This window comes from Lampetra fluviatilis, chromosome 16, assembly GCF_964198595.1.
Source record: "Lampetra fluviatilis chromosome 16, kcLamFluv1.1, whole genome shotgun sequence".
Lineage (NCBI taxonomy): Eukaryota > Metazoa > Chordata > Hyperoartia > Petromyzontiformes > Petromyzontidae > Lampetra > Lampetra fluviatilis.
In genome coordinates, this window is record NC_136290.1 from 10,167,426 (window position 1) to 10,185,237 (window position 17,812).

General features: G+C 48.2%; 1 protein-coding gene across 1 annotated transcript in view; it reads right to left on the reverse strand.

Moving 5' to 3' along the window:
• Positions 1 to 17,356, reverse strand: part of LOC144936442 (F-actin-monooxygenase mical1-like) — a 44,520-nt gene extending 27,164 nt beyond the window's left edge. The window contains exons 1-9 of the mRNA XM_078863493.1: positions 17,093 to 17,356; positions 11,534 to 11,741; positions 9,212 to 9,319; positions 7,758 to 7,862; positions 6,078 to 6,233; positions 5,051 to 5,151; positions 2,756 to 3,013; positions 1,598 to 1,713; positions 698 to 824 (exon numbers count right to left, since the gene is read on the reverse strand). Of these exons, the coding sequence (XP_078719619.1) occupies positions 698 to 824; positions 1,598 to 1,713; positions 2,756 to 3,013; positions 5,051 to 5,151; positions 6,078 to 6,233; positions 7,758 to 7,862; positions 9,212 to 9,319; positions 11,534 to 11,741; positions 17,093 to 17,356 (1,443 nt within the window). The remainder of the gene's footprint in view (positions 1 to 697; positions 825 to 1,597; positions 1,714 to 2,755; positions 3,014 to 5,050; positions 5,152 to 6,077; positions 6,234 to 7,757; positions 7,863 to 9,211; positions 9,320 to 11,533; positions 11,742 to 17,092) is intronic.
• Positions 17,357 to 17,812: the final 456 nt, after the last annotated feature.

Genomic DNA, 17,812 nt, shown 5'->3' on the forward strand with positions numbered 1-17,812 from the left:
TTTTATTCACCGAATGCTATTTATTATTTGTTCTTCATATATATATTGCCATTTAGATTTGAAGCTTTCGTGACTGCAAGGATTCATACTCTTAGGTTTTTTTCGGTAAAGCCACGTAGGAAAAAAATAAATAATAAAATGTTTAGGAATAATAATAGAAATAAAATTATAAATCTTGACGTTTCGGAGGCAACACAAGTCTCCGTCATCAGGTGGGACCGTCACAGCTAAATTTACTGTATCAAGTGAGGACAAATCCAAGAGACAAGCTCTTAAATACAAGTTAAGGGGGAGGGGGGAGGGGCTTATCTGAATGTGGTAGCCAGGGAATGGCACGGTGGGGGGGGGGCGGGGCTAAAAGAGAACAATGGTGCACATCGACTCAGGGTTGTGGCCAGTGTTAGCTGATAATAAGCATAAAAGGAAGCAGTACTGTTAAACGCTGGGGATGTCAACACTCTTTACCGAAAAAACCTAAGAGTATATTGCCATTTGTCTTCAAAGAATCGGCTTGCTTGCCGAGAGTCGTGCGGTCAGCTGGGCATCCGAGTCGCTGACCCTCGACCCCCCGACGAGTTGTGAGCAGCCAATAGGATAAGGAGACGGGCACGGACGCCCTTGATCCGCGACCCCGGGTAATTGACGAGCAAGTAAAAGATGAACCGATCGCGCACTTTTGCGTGGGTATCCCTCTGACCTGCTGGGGTCGGCAGGCGTTTAGGTTGAGGTTGGTGTAGCGCGTCGCTGGGTTGATGCTGAAGTTCTTTGTGCTTGATTTGATGTTGTTCGAAGATGTCTGTGCCAGCAGCTTGAACACGCTCTCCCTGAAGGCGTCAGAAGAAACAACAACTTACACACTCATACTCTTAGTTTTTTCGGTAAAGTCACGTAATTTTTTACCTACCTTGCAGTCACGAAAGTTTCAAATCTAGAATTAAAAACTTACACGTTCGATTTGCAATGCCACTCAAGTACAATTTCAGACCGTTTCAGTCCATTATATAAATAAGTTGTATTCTGAGGTTCCCAGGTGGGTGTCAACCGAGCTGTACATGCATACGGACGTACGTACACACGTGGGTTTTCTCCGGGCACTCCGGATTGCTCCCACGTTTATAAATACTCGTGAACGGAGTTGGCCAAACATCCCCGAGTATAGGATCACAGAGCTTGGGCAACATTGTTGGCATCGGTTCTGGACTCGCTCCCACTCGTCTGTGATTGTCCGCGCGTTACAAATTCTAAGGCATTTTGAGATGCAAATTTGCATGAATGGCACCATAAATATATATTTAAAAAACATGATAATTAGCATTGTTGTATTTACCTGCATATTACACATTCGTGTGTGTATGTATGTATGTTTTCTTGAAGGAAAGTCCTTAATTGCAACACAACTTTATTCTAACGTTTAATTTATATTCAATCATCTTTAAGTATGTATGCTGAACTTCTTTCAGGTAAGGACAACAAACTAAACACAAAAAAGCATTTCTGAGAGAAATGCGATTTTTAAAAATCTAGATTTAAAAAACACACTAAAAAAAAAGAAATACAATCGTAAGGGTTGTGACATGAACCAAAAAAGCCGCCTTGCCTTTCAGCCAGCAGCTTCAGAGGAGGTTTCCCCTTTGCCCAGCCCACCACCATCCAGGCCATGTCGAACGCGGCCAGAAACCCGCGGGCGCAGCCTGTGCCCAGTGGCCAGAAGGGCTGCGCGCATCGACGGCGAGACGAGAAACGACGACGGGTGCCAAGTTAAGCGAAGTCGCCCCCCTCCCACGTTCGGAAGGCCACACGAAGAAGATGCCCCCGAGGGTGACGTGAAGGCGAGCGCACAGACACGTGGGTGGGGGGGGGGTCTCCGTGAGATGCCCATCTTGTGTGGCACGGTGGCGCGTCAAGTACGGTGGGACAGCAGGGGGTGACTGCAGGTCAAGGTCAGCGGCCGCCCTGTTTAGTTCCTAGACCGTGAAGCGCGTGGTGTTCGCTTTGCGGCGTACGTTAAAACATCCCGTTGTTTGACAGAGGGTAGGCAGCGTGTGCGGGCCTCGTGAAACCAAATTCCACGGACCAGTCGTAAATCGCTTCATTGAGAAGCCACGCAGCAACATCACCACCCCGCGGTTGGCAAACTGCCCAATCGCAGGTCACTGATGCGTTAACCTTTACCCTCGTAGGGACAGCTGCCACAGGACGGTGGGGGGAAGGGGCGGAGAGGGTCTCCTGCCACAGGGGGATGATTATGACGCTGGTGGTAGTGGCGGTGGTGGGCAGCATGCGGCTTGGCAGTAAACAGTCTGCCTCAGCAGCAGACCACGCTTTCCCACCTGATGACGGACGCTTGTGTCGCGCCCGAAACGTCGTGATTTATTTTATTTTATACCTACGTGACTTTACCGAAAGAACCAATGAGTATAGTAGTGTAGTGGTCAGCAGGCTGTAAAGTTCAATTCCTGCTCACGGCCATCACCGGTGACGATTATCTGAACCGACCATAGGCCTCCCCTAGGTTGACTCAGCCTCAAATGAGTACCTGGCACGGTGTGCAAACATCACCACTGGGGGGGAGACACAGGCAGGCCGGGGTGTGATGCTGGCCATCCAGCCCTTCGTGTTCCGCGCCGGCCTTCATTAGGTGCTACTGGTGTTGGCCACCCACCCCGAAAGGTCCGGTCTGGGGCCTACGCGGGGGACCTTTTCTCTTCGTCGTTGGTGGGGCAGCCGCGCACTCGCGCGGCTCTGCGTCACTCACCTCCAGCAAGCTGTCCCCCACGAGGCCCAGCAGCAGCCGCGTGCCGTGCACCTCGCGCACCAGGGACGAGTGCTCGCCCTGGCGCATGCACGTGAAGTCGAACACGGCCACGTCGGCGTCGCCCCGGCCGTTCCTGGCGAAGTCGAGCCGCGGCAGGCTGTTGTCCGTCGAGTAGTTGGCGGCCTCGAGCGCGAACTTCTGCAGCGCCTCCTTGTTCACGTTCTCGGGCGACAGCAGCTTGCCGGCGTCCTTCTGGTCCTGCGAATTTGGCCGCGCGACGGGCGTGGGTTTACGTTGGCGTGTGTGTGCGCGTGCGTGTGCATTGAACTTCTTTCGCAAAGTACAGAGCCAACCGCGCTAAATCGGAGGTGTGGGGGACGGACAACAAACTAAACACAAAACGCAGTTCTAAAGAAATGAGTTTTAAACCTAGATTTAAAAGTGCATACGCTGCCAGCAAGGGGGCAGTGCAGTAAAATACATTGTTGTCCTGTACCATGCTCCAACATCTACGCTCCCTGCCTTCGCCAACCACATTGACCGGCATGGTGAAGGTACGGTCAAACAATCACCGCGAGCCGCGCAGAGCGGTGAGCCCGTCATCCAGCAGCGGATGACAAACGGTCTGTGCATGCACAGTACATTCGTATACAAAGATCCCACCCCCGTATAGTCGTGAGAGACCGTTAGAGCAAGCGCTGCGAGCAAGAACTGACGAAGGCCGGCACGGCACACGAGGAGGCGATGTTCGCAGGGCGACGATTTGACTGCCCGCGAAGCGACGCGAGCGGTGGCGTACGAGGCGCGTGCGTGTCACGCGTCCCTTCTGCCCGGCCACTTTCTGGTGAAGGGGGAACCAGCTGCAGGACTGATACATCACTCGCCACTGACATGAGCCACGCTCAGGAATCTAACGTAGGCAAATGGGGTTCACGGCGCTGTTCAGCGCCCCACCTCCACCACCCTGTTAACTTTGACATTTGTGTGTGCTCGTTAACAGCACTTGCCCCAACAGTCGGTTAAGGCTTTACGGATGATCTTTGTCTTTGTATATGAATGTTGGGCAGTGGTAGTGTAGCGGTTAGCGCACTGCCCTACGAACCCGGCAACCCGAGTTTGATTCCCGCCCATGGCCAACGCCAGTGACGATTATTTGAACCGGTCATGGGCCTCCCCTAGTTAAAGCGAGTACTTGGTGCAGTGTTTAAACATGGCTACTTGGGTGACAAAGGCAGCCACCGTGGTGCCAGCAACCCCCTCATGTGCCATGCCAGTCTTCGTCGGTTCTCGCCAACAGCGCTTCTGTCTGTGAAGACTATATGGGGGATATTTGTATATGAACGGACTACATATGTACAGCCCGTTTGTCCTTCACTGCTGGATGAGGTGCGCACCGCTCTGTGCGGCTCAAGGTGATTATTTGACCGTCCCTTCGCCATACCGGCAGGGAGCATAGACGTCAGAGCGTAGTACAGGACAACAATGTATTTTACTGCACCTGCGCCAGAGGTCGCAAACGGGTTTTGATTCTTTACCCATACCCTACCCGATACCCGTACCCTACCCGATACCCGGCTACCCGTACCCGGCCGGGTATCGGGTAGGGTACGGGTACCCGATTGCGACCTCTGGGATAAAGCCATGTTGCAGGCGCGGGTGGGTTGATTCTAGGAACTTGAATTGTGAGAAGAAGCAAGACGTTGGGAAATGAGTGACAAACGGTGACTCACCAGTGACTCACGGCCTACCCGTACCCGTACCCGGCCTTACCAGGGTCGCAAACGGGTACCCGTACCCTTACCCAGCCGGGTACGGGTAGCCGGGTATCGGGTAGGGTACGGGTATCGGGTACCCGGTTGCGACCTCTGACCTGCGCCATTGCCAACTTCCCCGGGGCTACGCGGTGAATGTCGCGTTCGTACTGACGAGACAGTCCTCCGTGGGGACTGCTGCTGCATGAGAAAGCAATTTCCTATTTCAATGGCTCGTGACAACCCAAGCGGTTATTGTTTAACAGACTTTGGCCCAGCGTTACATCTACAAATGGTCAGTAATAAAACAACGGCAACAATAGCAGCTCTGCGACTATTGTAGCTGCTGCTCTGTGTCCTGTAACGCTACGCCAGCCGCCCACGTGCATGCAGTGCAGAGCCCTACGTCCGGTATCGGCGTTTTCTTACCGTAGCAACCTGGGTGCCGCTCACAATCAGAGCGTGCAGGAGGGATTGGAGATGCTCAAGTGCGATGAGAAAACATCCCAAAGCTTCAACGCGAGTGAAATGTCGGCGTACTCACCTGCTTCAAGACTTTTTTTTCCAACAGGCTCTGCTTCTTTGCCGTCATCACGAAGTAGTGAGTGTCGCCCTTGTAATAGACGATGTTCTCCAAGCTGATGCCTGCACAATTGTACAAGTGCGCGATTATTTACGCGCAAAATGGCGATGGTAACGCCGCGTGTGCACCTCAGGAAGCGTCACCGAATCTCAAGGTTTTTTGTAAGGCAAAATATACATTTAATTGTAAAATAAATAACGTTTTATACTAGACAATAGCATGCATTCGATTTTTGTATAGCCTGCAAAGTACCCACAGCTATGAGTAATATTTATCAAGCCTAATAGCAATGGCTGTATTAGTAGTACATGGCTAGATAGCCTAACAGCGATGGCTATGGTTGCTGCCAAGGCCTATACGGATCTATCATGAACGCCGCCACATTATTTACCATCATTGGATATTCTGCACTGATGCACCAAACAAATATGCGCAGAAATTCACGGAAGGGAGACATGGGGCAATCTGCGGGGAAGATTTTAACAACCACCGTCAGTGGGCACTCGCAAATGCCCAGTCACAAGCGCTTATTTACATCGGGGGGGTGGGGGCGACCTACGGTGCACACAGGCTGCATGCGGCCCACAACTCACCTCATTTAACGTGACCCGCAGCGATACGAGGCCTGCGAAAATCGATTGATTTGTCACCGAACGCGTCATCGCCGCGACAATCGGGTGCCAGAGGGCAATATTTTGAACCTGGAAACAGCGCCGCGATTCGAAACTTTAGTGTCGTGCTCAGTCACCCGTAAAAGCGATCCCTAATTATTATTCATCGCACTGCTATTGTTATTATTGTTGTTGTTGTTGGACAACGCTGATGTGTGGCCTGCCGAGGGTATTCAAAATTCCAATTTGGCTCCGGGTGAGGGAAAAGCTTCGCCCCAACCCCATCCTCCCCGCCATTCTTTTAAACCAGTCGTGCGGCAAGTCGAGGTTGATCAATGTTGTACGAATAGAAAAAAAAGACACAAGCAGCACCACACCGGTGGCTTCGTGAAGTTCGTTGAATAGGTTCTGGTTGTAAATGGAGGCCACGCCGCTGATCTCCTTTGCCGCGATCTCTTCTTTGGTTTTGCGGTTCACAAAGTTTGCCGTGACGCCGATAGCCAGCTGCCCGCGGCACTCCTTCACTTTAAACCCTGGAAATGAGAATTTGAAATACATTCAATAAAATACCAACATCCCCCGTAATAGGGAGAGGTAGTGTAGCGGTTAGCGTGCTGCTCTACAAACTTGGAGGCCCGGGTTCGATTCCCGCTCATGGCCAACACCACTGACGATTATCCGAACCGGTCCAGGTCCTTCCTTAGATCGACTCAGCCTCAAATGAGTACCTGGTGCGATGTGTAAACATCGCCACTGGGGAAACAAAGGCGGCCGGGCGTAGTGTTGGCCACCCACCCCCTCGTGTGCCGTGCCAGCCTTCATAGGTGCTCGCTAACAGCACTTGCCCCAACAGTTAAAATAGATCACCCGCACGCAACATCGTCACGCCAGTGACCACGGCTCTCCGAATGCACCCGATCTTATCCGGTCTCAGAAAGGTGATAAGCGACTCTGAACGTGGGCGGTGCTTGCACGGGGTGATCGCCGTGCATGGAAGAGGACGTCACCGGTGTGCGGAGGGGCTACGTGGTGGGCGTTAGAGGGCAGTTACAGGAAATGTCCATTATTGTTCTGTACTTCTATGCTGCTACTTTGAAGCTGGAAACCCAGTAAATAACTGAACCTGGCCATGGGCCCACAGAGTCGGCAACCTCATGGTTAAAATTTAAAATCGTCTGAATAGCATATGGTGTGTCATTTTGAGGAAACTTATCTATAGTTTTAGAAACTATAAAATGAGCCAGTGGTTTGACGCGGACACAAATGTATGCAGGATGGATGAACAATTCAATTAATCTCGGTACATGAGTATTTTTCTCCTCGGTCAAGAAAAGTGAACGCATTATTTCTATCGGACTTACAGCCCTACACAAATAGCAGCTTCACTATTATACTGCTCTAACAATTACCCAGATGCTTACAGCATCCGAGATGTATGTCTAAAATCGTTCATCTCCTCTCACGTGCAACAAAAGATAAATAAATAGAAATATTGGATTGTTACACCGAACACCCCATCAGAGAGTCTGTCGACTTGGGTAGGCCCTCATCAAGCAGTGGATTGATCACGGCTGCTGCTGGTGACGACAGATAAATCCACATACCAGCAGTGCCAAAAAAATCGGGGTATCTGGACCAATGATTAAAACAAAGTATATTTTCAACAACAATATTGTTTGATTATTGTTTTTTTACCCTTCTATCTAGCAACAAAACTGACAACTTTTATTACAAGGAGTCATGTTTGCATAGACCACAATACCTGCAGCCATAATGCAAACAAAAAACATAACTGATACTATATGCACTGTCCTTGAAGTTGATTGGTCGACACCCAAGACAGCTTTCCTTAGAGCCTAGTCTCACATGGGTTGGACCAGATGACGCCAAAAGGCGCACAACTCAAAGACAATGCACCATCAGAGCATGAGAGCTCGGGGTAAAAAAAAAAAGGTGTCAGTTTTGTTGCCAGATAGAAGGGTAAAAAAACAATTATCATATTTTTTACTGGCAAATGAGATTCCAATGGGGGAACAATATTATTTGTTGAATGTTACCGTCCAGTCTTTTTCCACCTGCTCCTCCAGCTTCAATGAGGACATCGAACTCGTATGCAGACACGGCGTGGTTGTCGGGCTTCCAGGAAGCTCTCCATCCGTGCTCTAAAAGAACAAAAAAAAATTTGGAAGTGCTAATTATTTGCATCAATTCTAGTTGACTCTATAAAAGATTCACAGTTAACAGCTGTCAGATCAATTCCCCCTTATTGTAAACTGCGTGTTTATGACATATTGCGCAGGGCGTTAATATTACTGCAAAGCCCGTTAAACATTGAGCCATGCAATGCCATTTGTGTATTTATTCATTGCGCAATAATAACGGGAATATTCCTGAGCCCATCAAACCCTGGAAGGTAAGCGGGGTTGAGCCTGGATAGAACTTAGATGGGCGACTGCCACAAGCACAGTAGGCAGGAGAGGCCTGTGCAGCAAAATCTGTTGCTGTTCTGTACCTCACCACACCTTCACCGAGCCACAGTTACCAGCATGGCGAAGTATTGTCAAAACACATTCCTGCGGAGGGAGCTGGTAGGAACGTTGGGTTGCTCGGTCAATGGCCAGGGTCAACGGCGGCATGGTGTATTCCGCAAATAAGCCCGACTGTGAAGGCACCACGGGGTGACCAGCCCCTCCCCAACCCTCCCCACCCAGCCTCTCCACACTCAGCCCCTCCCCACTGAGCCCCTCCCCACCCTCCCCTCCCCACCCAGCCCCTCCCCACCCTCCCCTCCCCACCCAGCCCCACCCTCCCCACCCAGCCCCTCCCTGCACGACGGACGGACACAATAATCCCGTGGGCTGGTGTAACCAGGAGGTTCCTACCAGTATAACCCTCACTATTCACACGGCATGGAGAGCGGATTGACAAAAACAGGCTATACATGTACAACACCAGACTATGTATTCGCATACACTATGCACCCAAGCGCAGTTTAAAAACAAACGCATATTTATAATTTGCAAAATACAGGTCACACGTAACACTCGCACAACTGAAAGTAGGGAGGAAATGCATTGATTGAATACTGTACCTTTAGAATTTGATTAAAAACAGAGCACACACGGTCTACAAGTTTGTAGTCTGCAGGGATTAAAATTATCTAAACAAATTGAGTAATGTGCAGCGTGCCATTGTCTAGTCGTGTCAAAAGAATGCCGCCAAACTGGATTCCAGCGAGAGCAATGGCAACACGAGTGGAGGGAAACAGAGGAAGAGAATGATGGACCTATGTACCAGAAGAGGAGAGGAATGACTTTGACACATCATCAGCATCCGGGATATGATGATGATGATGATGACGATGATGATCACCAGCAGTGGGAGGACTGCTGCTGTTGGCAGAAATGCATGGACCTCGGTGAAGAGGCTGAACGTGTAACAAAAAAAAGGAGCGATTACCGTGCGGGACTTTCTGTAGAAAGATGGGATATCTGAGCGGCCTACTACTCACTCTTGTCCGCCGTGGGCTCCACGAGGCCGACGAACTCGGTGTTGACATGGACCTCGACACCCACCATCAGGCACACCTTGAGCAGGATCAGCTGCAGCTGTCGAATACCTGCCAGGGATCCCAGCATTTGTGTGTTTTTGTTATTGTAAACATTGAGCAGAATTAACAAACAAACAAAAAAACGACGCAAAAACTCAGCAGTGCTGGGATATCGCAATGATTTAAGTCGGTGTTCTTTACGAATTTTCAGAAGGGGGCCACTTTCACCGATAAGACATCAGTGTGAGGGCCGCCACACATTTGAAACCACTGGGGTTTGATTGGGGGGGGCGTTGTCACGTGTTGTGTATTGTCGGGGGCCGCACTAAAGGCCACCAGGGCTCGGCCGAGGCCCGTGGCCTTGCAATGAAGAGCGCTGGTCTAAGTTATGGATTGTGTGACCGATTATCACTTCAATTAGTCGACTAATCGGATGACAAGAACATAGTTGGGACTTGCCCCAACAGTCTGTTGAGGGCAACACGGTGGATCATTCTCCGTCCATTGATGGCTGCAACTAAATACCAAAAATTATTTTTTTTATAAATTTCATGCGAATCTCTTTTCCAATGGAAAAAAACTACATCACAGAGCATTATAGCGCACAAAAAATGAAACAAATAATACAAAAAATACTTTTGAGGTTCAATTTATACCGAAACATAAAAAAAGTATTTAAAATGTGATGATTATTGGTGGACCGGCTGGAAGAGCTGAAAACTTGGCCATGAACGAAAATAAAAATAATTATTTAATTTAGCTACCGCCACTCATTAAAACCTCCCCATGGTGACAAAAGCTAGTTTGGAGCGGTGGATTTGCAACGCTGCAAACGAGATTTGTGTCTTGTACAGTGGTGGACAAAGCTCGTATTCAGTACTACTCTATGTTGTTGAGAATTGGCATGTGTTTCAGGATATATAAACATCAACATATCCATTCACCAACTCCAACCTTGAACACTGCAAATACCAACTTCTGTTTTTAACATAATCGACTGCACGCCTCTCTATGTGAAAGCAAAGGCAACAACAACCGCAACACAAACACACGTGTGGCTTGCTTATTGAGCACCTTTTATGCCCGTGCAGTTGTTTTGCGAGATAGTTTATTTATTTGCACGCTGCAAAACGTTTTTTGGCAGGAGGTGTCGGCTTTCCTGCAAGCTGCCTTTCCAATTGTTATACAGTACTACTGTACAGTCTGGTCTCCTATAACGTAGTAGTTGCGTTCCTTATGAATACCGCACGAAGGAAAAATCGCGTTATGATGAATAATATAATAACATCGTGGTATAGCACAGTCTGCGACAATGCGTGAGACGAATACGCAGTCTGAACAAAGAGTGAGGCGTGTGGGTAGCATCTAGAAGCATGCGACACCGAGGTAGACGCACAACCACCTATTCCTACTCACGTGACGAAGTTCCATTCACTCAATTGCGTTATATCCAATTCGCATCGCGTTATATCCAATTCGCGTGCTGAAAACACGCTTTATAGGAGAACAGACTATGTGTGCAAGGCATGGATAATATAACAATGTTATTATTACTGCATTACATTTTTAATCTCAGGATGTAGCCCAGGAATTATCTGCAAAACCAATATTGGTATCATGTATATTTTGGCATCATGTATATTTGGCTAGGGGCCAAGGGCCAGGGGCAAGGCAAACAACCCGTCAATTGCGTGTCACCCGTCAATTAAAAACTAAACAAAAATATCTACACACGGTACGGTGAAAACAAATATTTCATATTTTACCAGGTAAGGCCCACTGAGCTGTATGGGTCTTTTTTTCAGAAGCGACCTGGCTATCACAAATGATAGCCCAATGAAGTGGCTCATCAAATAGAAATCTATAGCAGCCAAATACTCTAAACGCAGGATTATAAATGCGGAATGAAAAACTGGAGGACCCGGAGGAAAAATACACGCGATGACATGGAGAGACACGCAAAGTCCAAATATACAGCAGGTGTCAGTCAGGGTTGGGATCGAACCCACGACTTCCTGCACACCTGGCGAGGGAGTTAACATCTCGCGACTGCGTCGCCCGTCACTCGAACTCCGCTGCGCGTCCCCGCGTCATCCCACGCGTCCCAAACTCGTCAACTGCGCGCGGTCCGCCTTCCGCGGTGGGAAACAAAAACAAAAAACGACTCGGCGCCCCCTTGAGCCACAGCCCATGTCGACCGGCGCGAACCGGTGTCATGCGCGGAGGCGCCTCTGAGTCGAAAAGACGTGGGGCCAAAACAGGGGGGAAGGGGGACACACGTACTGATGTGATCCAACCCGCCGGTGCAGAACTGCCTGTAGAGCTTCTTGGCCCCGAGCTGGGCGAGGTCGTCGACCGTGAAGGGCCACAGGTGCAGGACGTTGTTGCGGGCGAAGACGTCCCGCTTCTCCACCAGGACGACGCGCGCGCCCAGCAGCGCCAGCTCCACGGCCACGCGCAGGCCGCACGGCCCGGCGCCCACCACCAGGCTCTGCCACACGGACACGTGCCACGCCGCTCGTTGATGGTGGCCGTCAACCACCCCCCCCCTTCCACCTATCTGCAGGTCTCCAAGTGGTGCGTTTGCTGGTTTTATCCATAAGAAGGTTTTTTAAATCCTTTATATTAAGTTCACTTGCTTGCTTGCTTGCGCGCTTACGACCGTGCAAATCTTTCGGTCGTTTTTTAACCCACTTCCCGTGATCCAATCGAGCTGACATTTTGCACACAGACTCGTTGTGTGTGACAATTTATTTTCGTGAAAACATTTTTCCAAAATTTTCCACTTTTTAGGAAAAAATTTTTTTCATATTTTATTTAAAATACCAATGTGATAAAAATGAAACTCTTACGCAAGAAAAACAGAAATGAATAATACAATAAAACCGATGCCACGCATATAAAGGATTTATAGTGAAAAACTTTGTTTTTACGGGTTAATTTTTTGGGGGGTTAGATCACGTAAATATAAATGTGTCGTAGTAATAGGTTGTTACCCTTTTATCTGGTACAAAAACTGACAGCTTTATACAAGGGATCATGTTTGCAATAACTGCTAGTGTTGTGGTTATTGCAAACATGATCCCTTGTATAAAGGTGTCAGTTTTTGTACCAGATCAAAGGGTAAAAACCTATTAATATATTTTGCTACTGGTAAAGGAGGTCTCATAGTATAAATGTGTCGTTAAATTCACCACCACCCAACACAGCCAATTAGTAAGGTTTGTTGTGGCATAAACAGAACGTGCCAATTCGTTACTAGTACAGCACTCATCGGTGTGTTGAAGAATAAACCCACAACATTTAAAATTCGAGTAATGGTTCCGTTTGTTGTTGTCCTTCCCCGCACCTCCGATTAGCACGGTTGGCTACGTACGGTGCGAAAGAAGTTCAACATGAATACCGCAACGACACATTGGAGGAGGCCTCCCCATGTATACGTATGTTGAATCATCCCATACCGTCCAGCATAAAAGAATGGTCAAAAAAACCCTCGCGGCATGGCGTGGCGTGGTGTGTGGATGCCCTCATTCAGCAGCGTACTGACAAGCAGGCTGCACGTGTGGGTGTGCTTATTTCTGTGAAGCTAAGGCACACACGTGGGGGCCAGCTCACATGTCAGAGGAAGAGACCAATGATAACCCTGGCACGAGTCGCAGAGATAACAGAATGTGTAAATATTCTGTCACGATTAAATATAGATGTATGTTGAACTTCTCTTGCACCGTACGTAGCCAACCGTGCTAATCGGAGGTGCGGGTGAAGGACAACAAACTAAACACGAAAAAGGAATTCTAAAGAAATTAGTTTTCAATCCAGATTTTAAAGTGCATAGCTCCAGCAGCTTCCTCATATCGGAAGGAAGAGCGTTCCAGACGTCCGCAGAAGCGCATCTGTTAGCGCGTGACACATTGACCGTCTTTGTTCGATGGGTAACCAACAGTCGCTGTGAGGATGACCCGAGTTTGCGTGATGGTTGATGCTCCTTGATAAGATCAGCAAGGTGTCGCAGTTCATGTTGCGGCAAACACTTTGTGTGTAAGGAGTACGATCTTACAAACTCAACGTGCCAGCATTTGTTGCTGCTTATCGGCGGGTGAATTTCACATTCGCGAATTTGGCTTTGATAATTATGGGGGAATGTTGTGAACGAGAGCATACATCTTTAACATATATTTAACGCAATTGCTTGATCACGCCACTGCTAAAGGTGACACAAAGGTGACGTGCATAGGTGTTAACACCTCTATTTGAATAGGTTATTTGAGGAAGGCTGCAACAAAAGCAAAACATTTGGAGATCAAATGCTTGACAGGCGGAGGTGACCATTTACTCTTCCATCATGACCTCCGGAGGGAAGTGTATAGTAGGCAAATAGAAACAGATCAATTCCTTCATTCATCACGCATAGTCAGAGAAGGACCTCTTGCGACAGCGTTCACCTAAACCGCTCTTGCTGCCATACACAGGTGTCTCGAGTGATTTGTTTGATCCACGGATCACGGGGAAGGGGGAGAGGGGGAGGTGACCACGATGTCAACGCCATCCCTTTGAGAGTCGCAGTCCCCACTGCGAAAGTCCACCGCCGACTGAAACGAGCGAAATTTTCTGCAGTTTGCGCATCAAGGCGGGGGCGGGGGACGTGTCCACGAACTGACGGCCGTCTCCCTCCAACTAAGCTCTCAATCGCTTAGGAGACCGGTCGCAGATGGTAACGGTGACATTTCTGCCAAAGTGGAACCATCGTATGCAAAGAAGGCGTCTTTGGCATCGCGTGTGGAAGGGACTGCAGCCAATCCAAATCAGCTTGGAGCAATGTCCAGGCCTCTTCAGCATGAAGAAAAACTTATAAACACACAGCACTGGCAGCCTCTCAATTTGGTGCCCAGACTTGAACGTTTCTGTGACTCAATACGGTTCAGACCGTTCATGATTCCTGAGGCCAAGCCGATCCGGTGCATGACATCCAGTTTACATCGTCCCTCAGTGGTCTGTACAGATCCCAGGTAGAGAAATTCATCCACTGCCTCGACAGCATTGCCATCGATTACGCCGAAATAGACACAATGGGATTACGATCATAATAACAACATTACTCGTTTGTTTTAATTCGTTTTGTGCAAGTTGGGAGCATTCTTAAGTGACAGTAGTGTGCTCCGTAAATTATTAAAGAATGGAAATTTACAAGCTGTTCTGTTTGGGAAAACTGCTGCACATTAACTTGTGTTGTTATCTTCCAAGCCACAACTTCTAAATTTGACAGAGATTTGGACATCGTGTTGGGTTGCCGCATAATGCTTGCGCGCAATGTTTGTTTCCGTTGTTTCAAAACACGTTCTTTTCAGTTGCAAGTTTTGCAGGTTAATGAAAACGTACAGGAAGTTTTGTTTGAATCGATGAAAATTAGTGCGCTGCTGCGAACAAAAATATTGCGATATTCCTAACCACACATTATATAATCCACACTCATCAACCATAAGCGATCGACTGCTAGATGAAGGCCTCCCCGAGTCGTTACCGTCTCTCACGGTCCTGCGATCGCGAAGAAACCCACCCGCGACCTACAAATGATCCTATGTAATTGTTCCATCTCCAAGACGGATGCCCTCTCAGTCGTATCACCGCACCGTCACACTCGTTTAAAAGCCTTGAACACTGTAGTTCATACTCTTTGGTTCTTTCGGTAAAGTCACGTAGGTAGAAAAAATAATAGATCACGACGTTTCGATGGTAACGCAGGCAATCGTCATAAAGAGTATGGATTCCTGCAGTCACGAAAGCTTTAAATCAAGACTGTAGTTCACGTTGAAAAGTTTTATGGCAGGTGAGTCATCATTAACGGTGTTGAGCTTCAAGGTAACAGGATTTTGACTGGGCAATGTACAGTATTGTGCTTCCTGCCCATTTGAAGTAAATCACTTTCTGCCTGTAAAGCTTTGATGTATATACTCCACCAACCAGCCTTGCCAGTCAATCAGTCTATCAGGCCGAAATCCTGTTGTGCAGCTGACATCAATAATATAGATTGCTACCTCCATTCCATGGCAAGGGTGTACGAGCGGGGATTTTTGTTAATCGACTGCTGAATAATAATAATAATGTATTTAATTTGGTATTCACGGCATTCTTACAGCGCAGGGCTATCATGAAGGTGCAATGCAAGGTTAGCTCCGTACGATTCCGAAGAAGTTCAACATACAATGCATTGTGTGCAGCAGTTTCAAAACATGGGGGGATGTTGTGACGCGTAATCCCTATTGAGTGACTCGGCAGGTGATTTTTCGAATTTGGACCATGACGCCAGCACACAATGGCCAAGCCTTGTCGTGATATTGAACGTCGACCATGAAGCACGTGGCACTGATTGTACGGTTAACACACGCGCGGCATTAACCAGGATAGCCTACTTGAGTCGAACCACCCGAAACTCCACAGCGAGCGGTGAATTTGCTCCCGGCTGGGGCCCGCGTCACCGCCCTGGATGAGGGCCTCCCCATGCCGTGCGGGTTATGGGGGTTAGTTGACCATACTTCACCAGAATGGACCAGTGCATGTTTGACGGTGTGGGAGCATAGACAATGCAGCATATAAGTACGGTACTGTACAACAATGCATTTTGCTGCACTGCCTTCTACTCCCCCCCACCCACGTATCCCCCAGAGCCTCATATGGCAATGACAACTTGGTATTCATGGTTGGTCACCCAATCCAGGCAATATCCAGGCTCAAACCTGCTTAGCTTCGGCGGTCGCGCAAGATTGGGTACATTTCAGATGATTTCATCATAGGCATCGCATTGGTCAACTACGGAGTAAGTCAAGCTGATGATGTTGGCAAGCCGATACTGCAAGGCTTCTTGCGAACGTTAACCATAATCTCTCAACTTCCTCCACGTGGCATCAGTCTGCTGCTTCCGCATGGGGAAACTACGGCGGCGCACACCGAGCGAGCGTTACAACGTGACATTTTAGGCATCGTGTGTTTTTTTAATTATCAGAACTCAATGCTGGGACTGCATTATGGAATGTGGGTATCACGACATGAGCTGCGCATCCAATACGAATTGCATAGCCTCAGAATGTGTTCTGCAGCTGAAGGTTGACTCTGTAAAAGGAAAAGTGTGCAGCGCCCTGCAATTGCTTGCTCATACCACTGCTGGCAGAAGATCCTCCACTAGAGGGAGCTATCAGAGAGCCCCTCTAGAGGGGATTTGGCCTAAGATTTCAAGCTGGCCAGACATATTGGAAACTATTAAACTATTCATTTTACTTTACCAGGTAAGACCCACCTGAGCTATATAGGTAACTCTTTTTCAGAAGCAACCGGGCCACAAATGACAGCTTAACTCAGTGGCTTACCATCATGTGGAAATCTATAGCAGCCAAATACTCTAAACCAGTTGTTCTTAACCTGCGCTGCATGCACCCTATGTGGGTGCGAGATGCCCTTTCTAGGGGTGTGAGACATGGCCAGATATTCTTTTAAAGGTAAATCATAGAAAGAAACATTAAGCAAAGGCACGTGTCACTTACTTCGTATCATCATCACACCTACGTCTGTATTAACTTTATACAAATCTAGAACCAACGGAGTGCAAGAATATTAAAGGTTAAGAGCCACTGCTCTAAACGGCACAGTGTGGTATTACCCATGTGAACTGCTGGGTGGAGAGCGACGAATGGGGAATTAAGAAACGCTCCCCTCATCGTTTCAACCGCCGCAATCGAATCACACTGGCGCCCTCTGCGTTGCAAGTTCAGCGTGATAACCGTGACCACCACAGCAAGCATTACGCTCTAAAATAAACAATCAACTAATTTCCCCACCAGCCCCGACACTTACCTTAACTCCGCTACATGCCTTTCCCTGCTCGTATTCTTCCATGTTCGCCCGTTTGTCCACATGTTTAAAGAGTTCCTTGGCCTGCCACACGTTCTGAAGGGCGTCGCGAAAGCGTGGATAAAAGGGGCTTTCTTCTTGATGATCTACCCCCAGTTGTTTGCAGAGTTTGGCGAAGGAACTTCGAATGATCTTCAATGTGCTCGCGCTCCTGAATTCCTCGTAGAGGAGCTTGTTCTCAGCGACGTTGATTTGGTCTTCCGACATGATCGATGAAGGGGCAACCGGTGAAAGAACGAACTCAGGGGGTGGGGATGGGTGGGAAGGGGTTCTGTGTGCTTGTTACGTGTCCGCTTATCTGAAGGTTCACCGCACAATTTAGATTGCTGTGAAGAAAATGAAAAAACACAAACCGGATTGACTTACAGTGTCGCGGTTGTGTTCGCTGTCATGATCACGTGACAATGCCATCCAGTTTTACAAGAAGATTGGTATTCACAGGAACAGGAAAATGCATATCCTTTAAGCAGAAAAACTGGTTTCTTTTTAAGGAAGTGAAATAACTCTCAAATAGCTTTTCCATCCAGTGAAAGCATGCGCCAGCAAATATGTTTCTGATAAAAATACATTTTCTGAAATTACGAGTTGATCTCTCAGCAAAAATGTGAAAACCGCAAGCATTAGTTTTATGTGGCAATCAGCAGTTAACCTCAAACAAAAGCG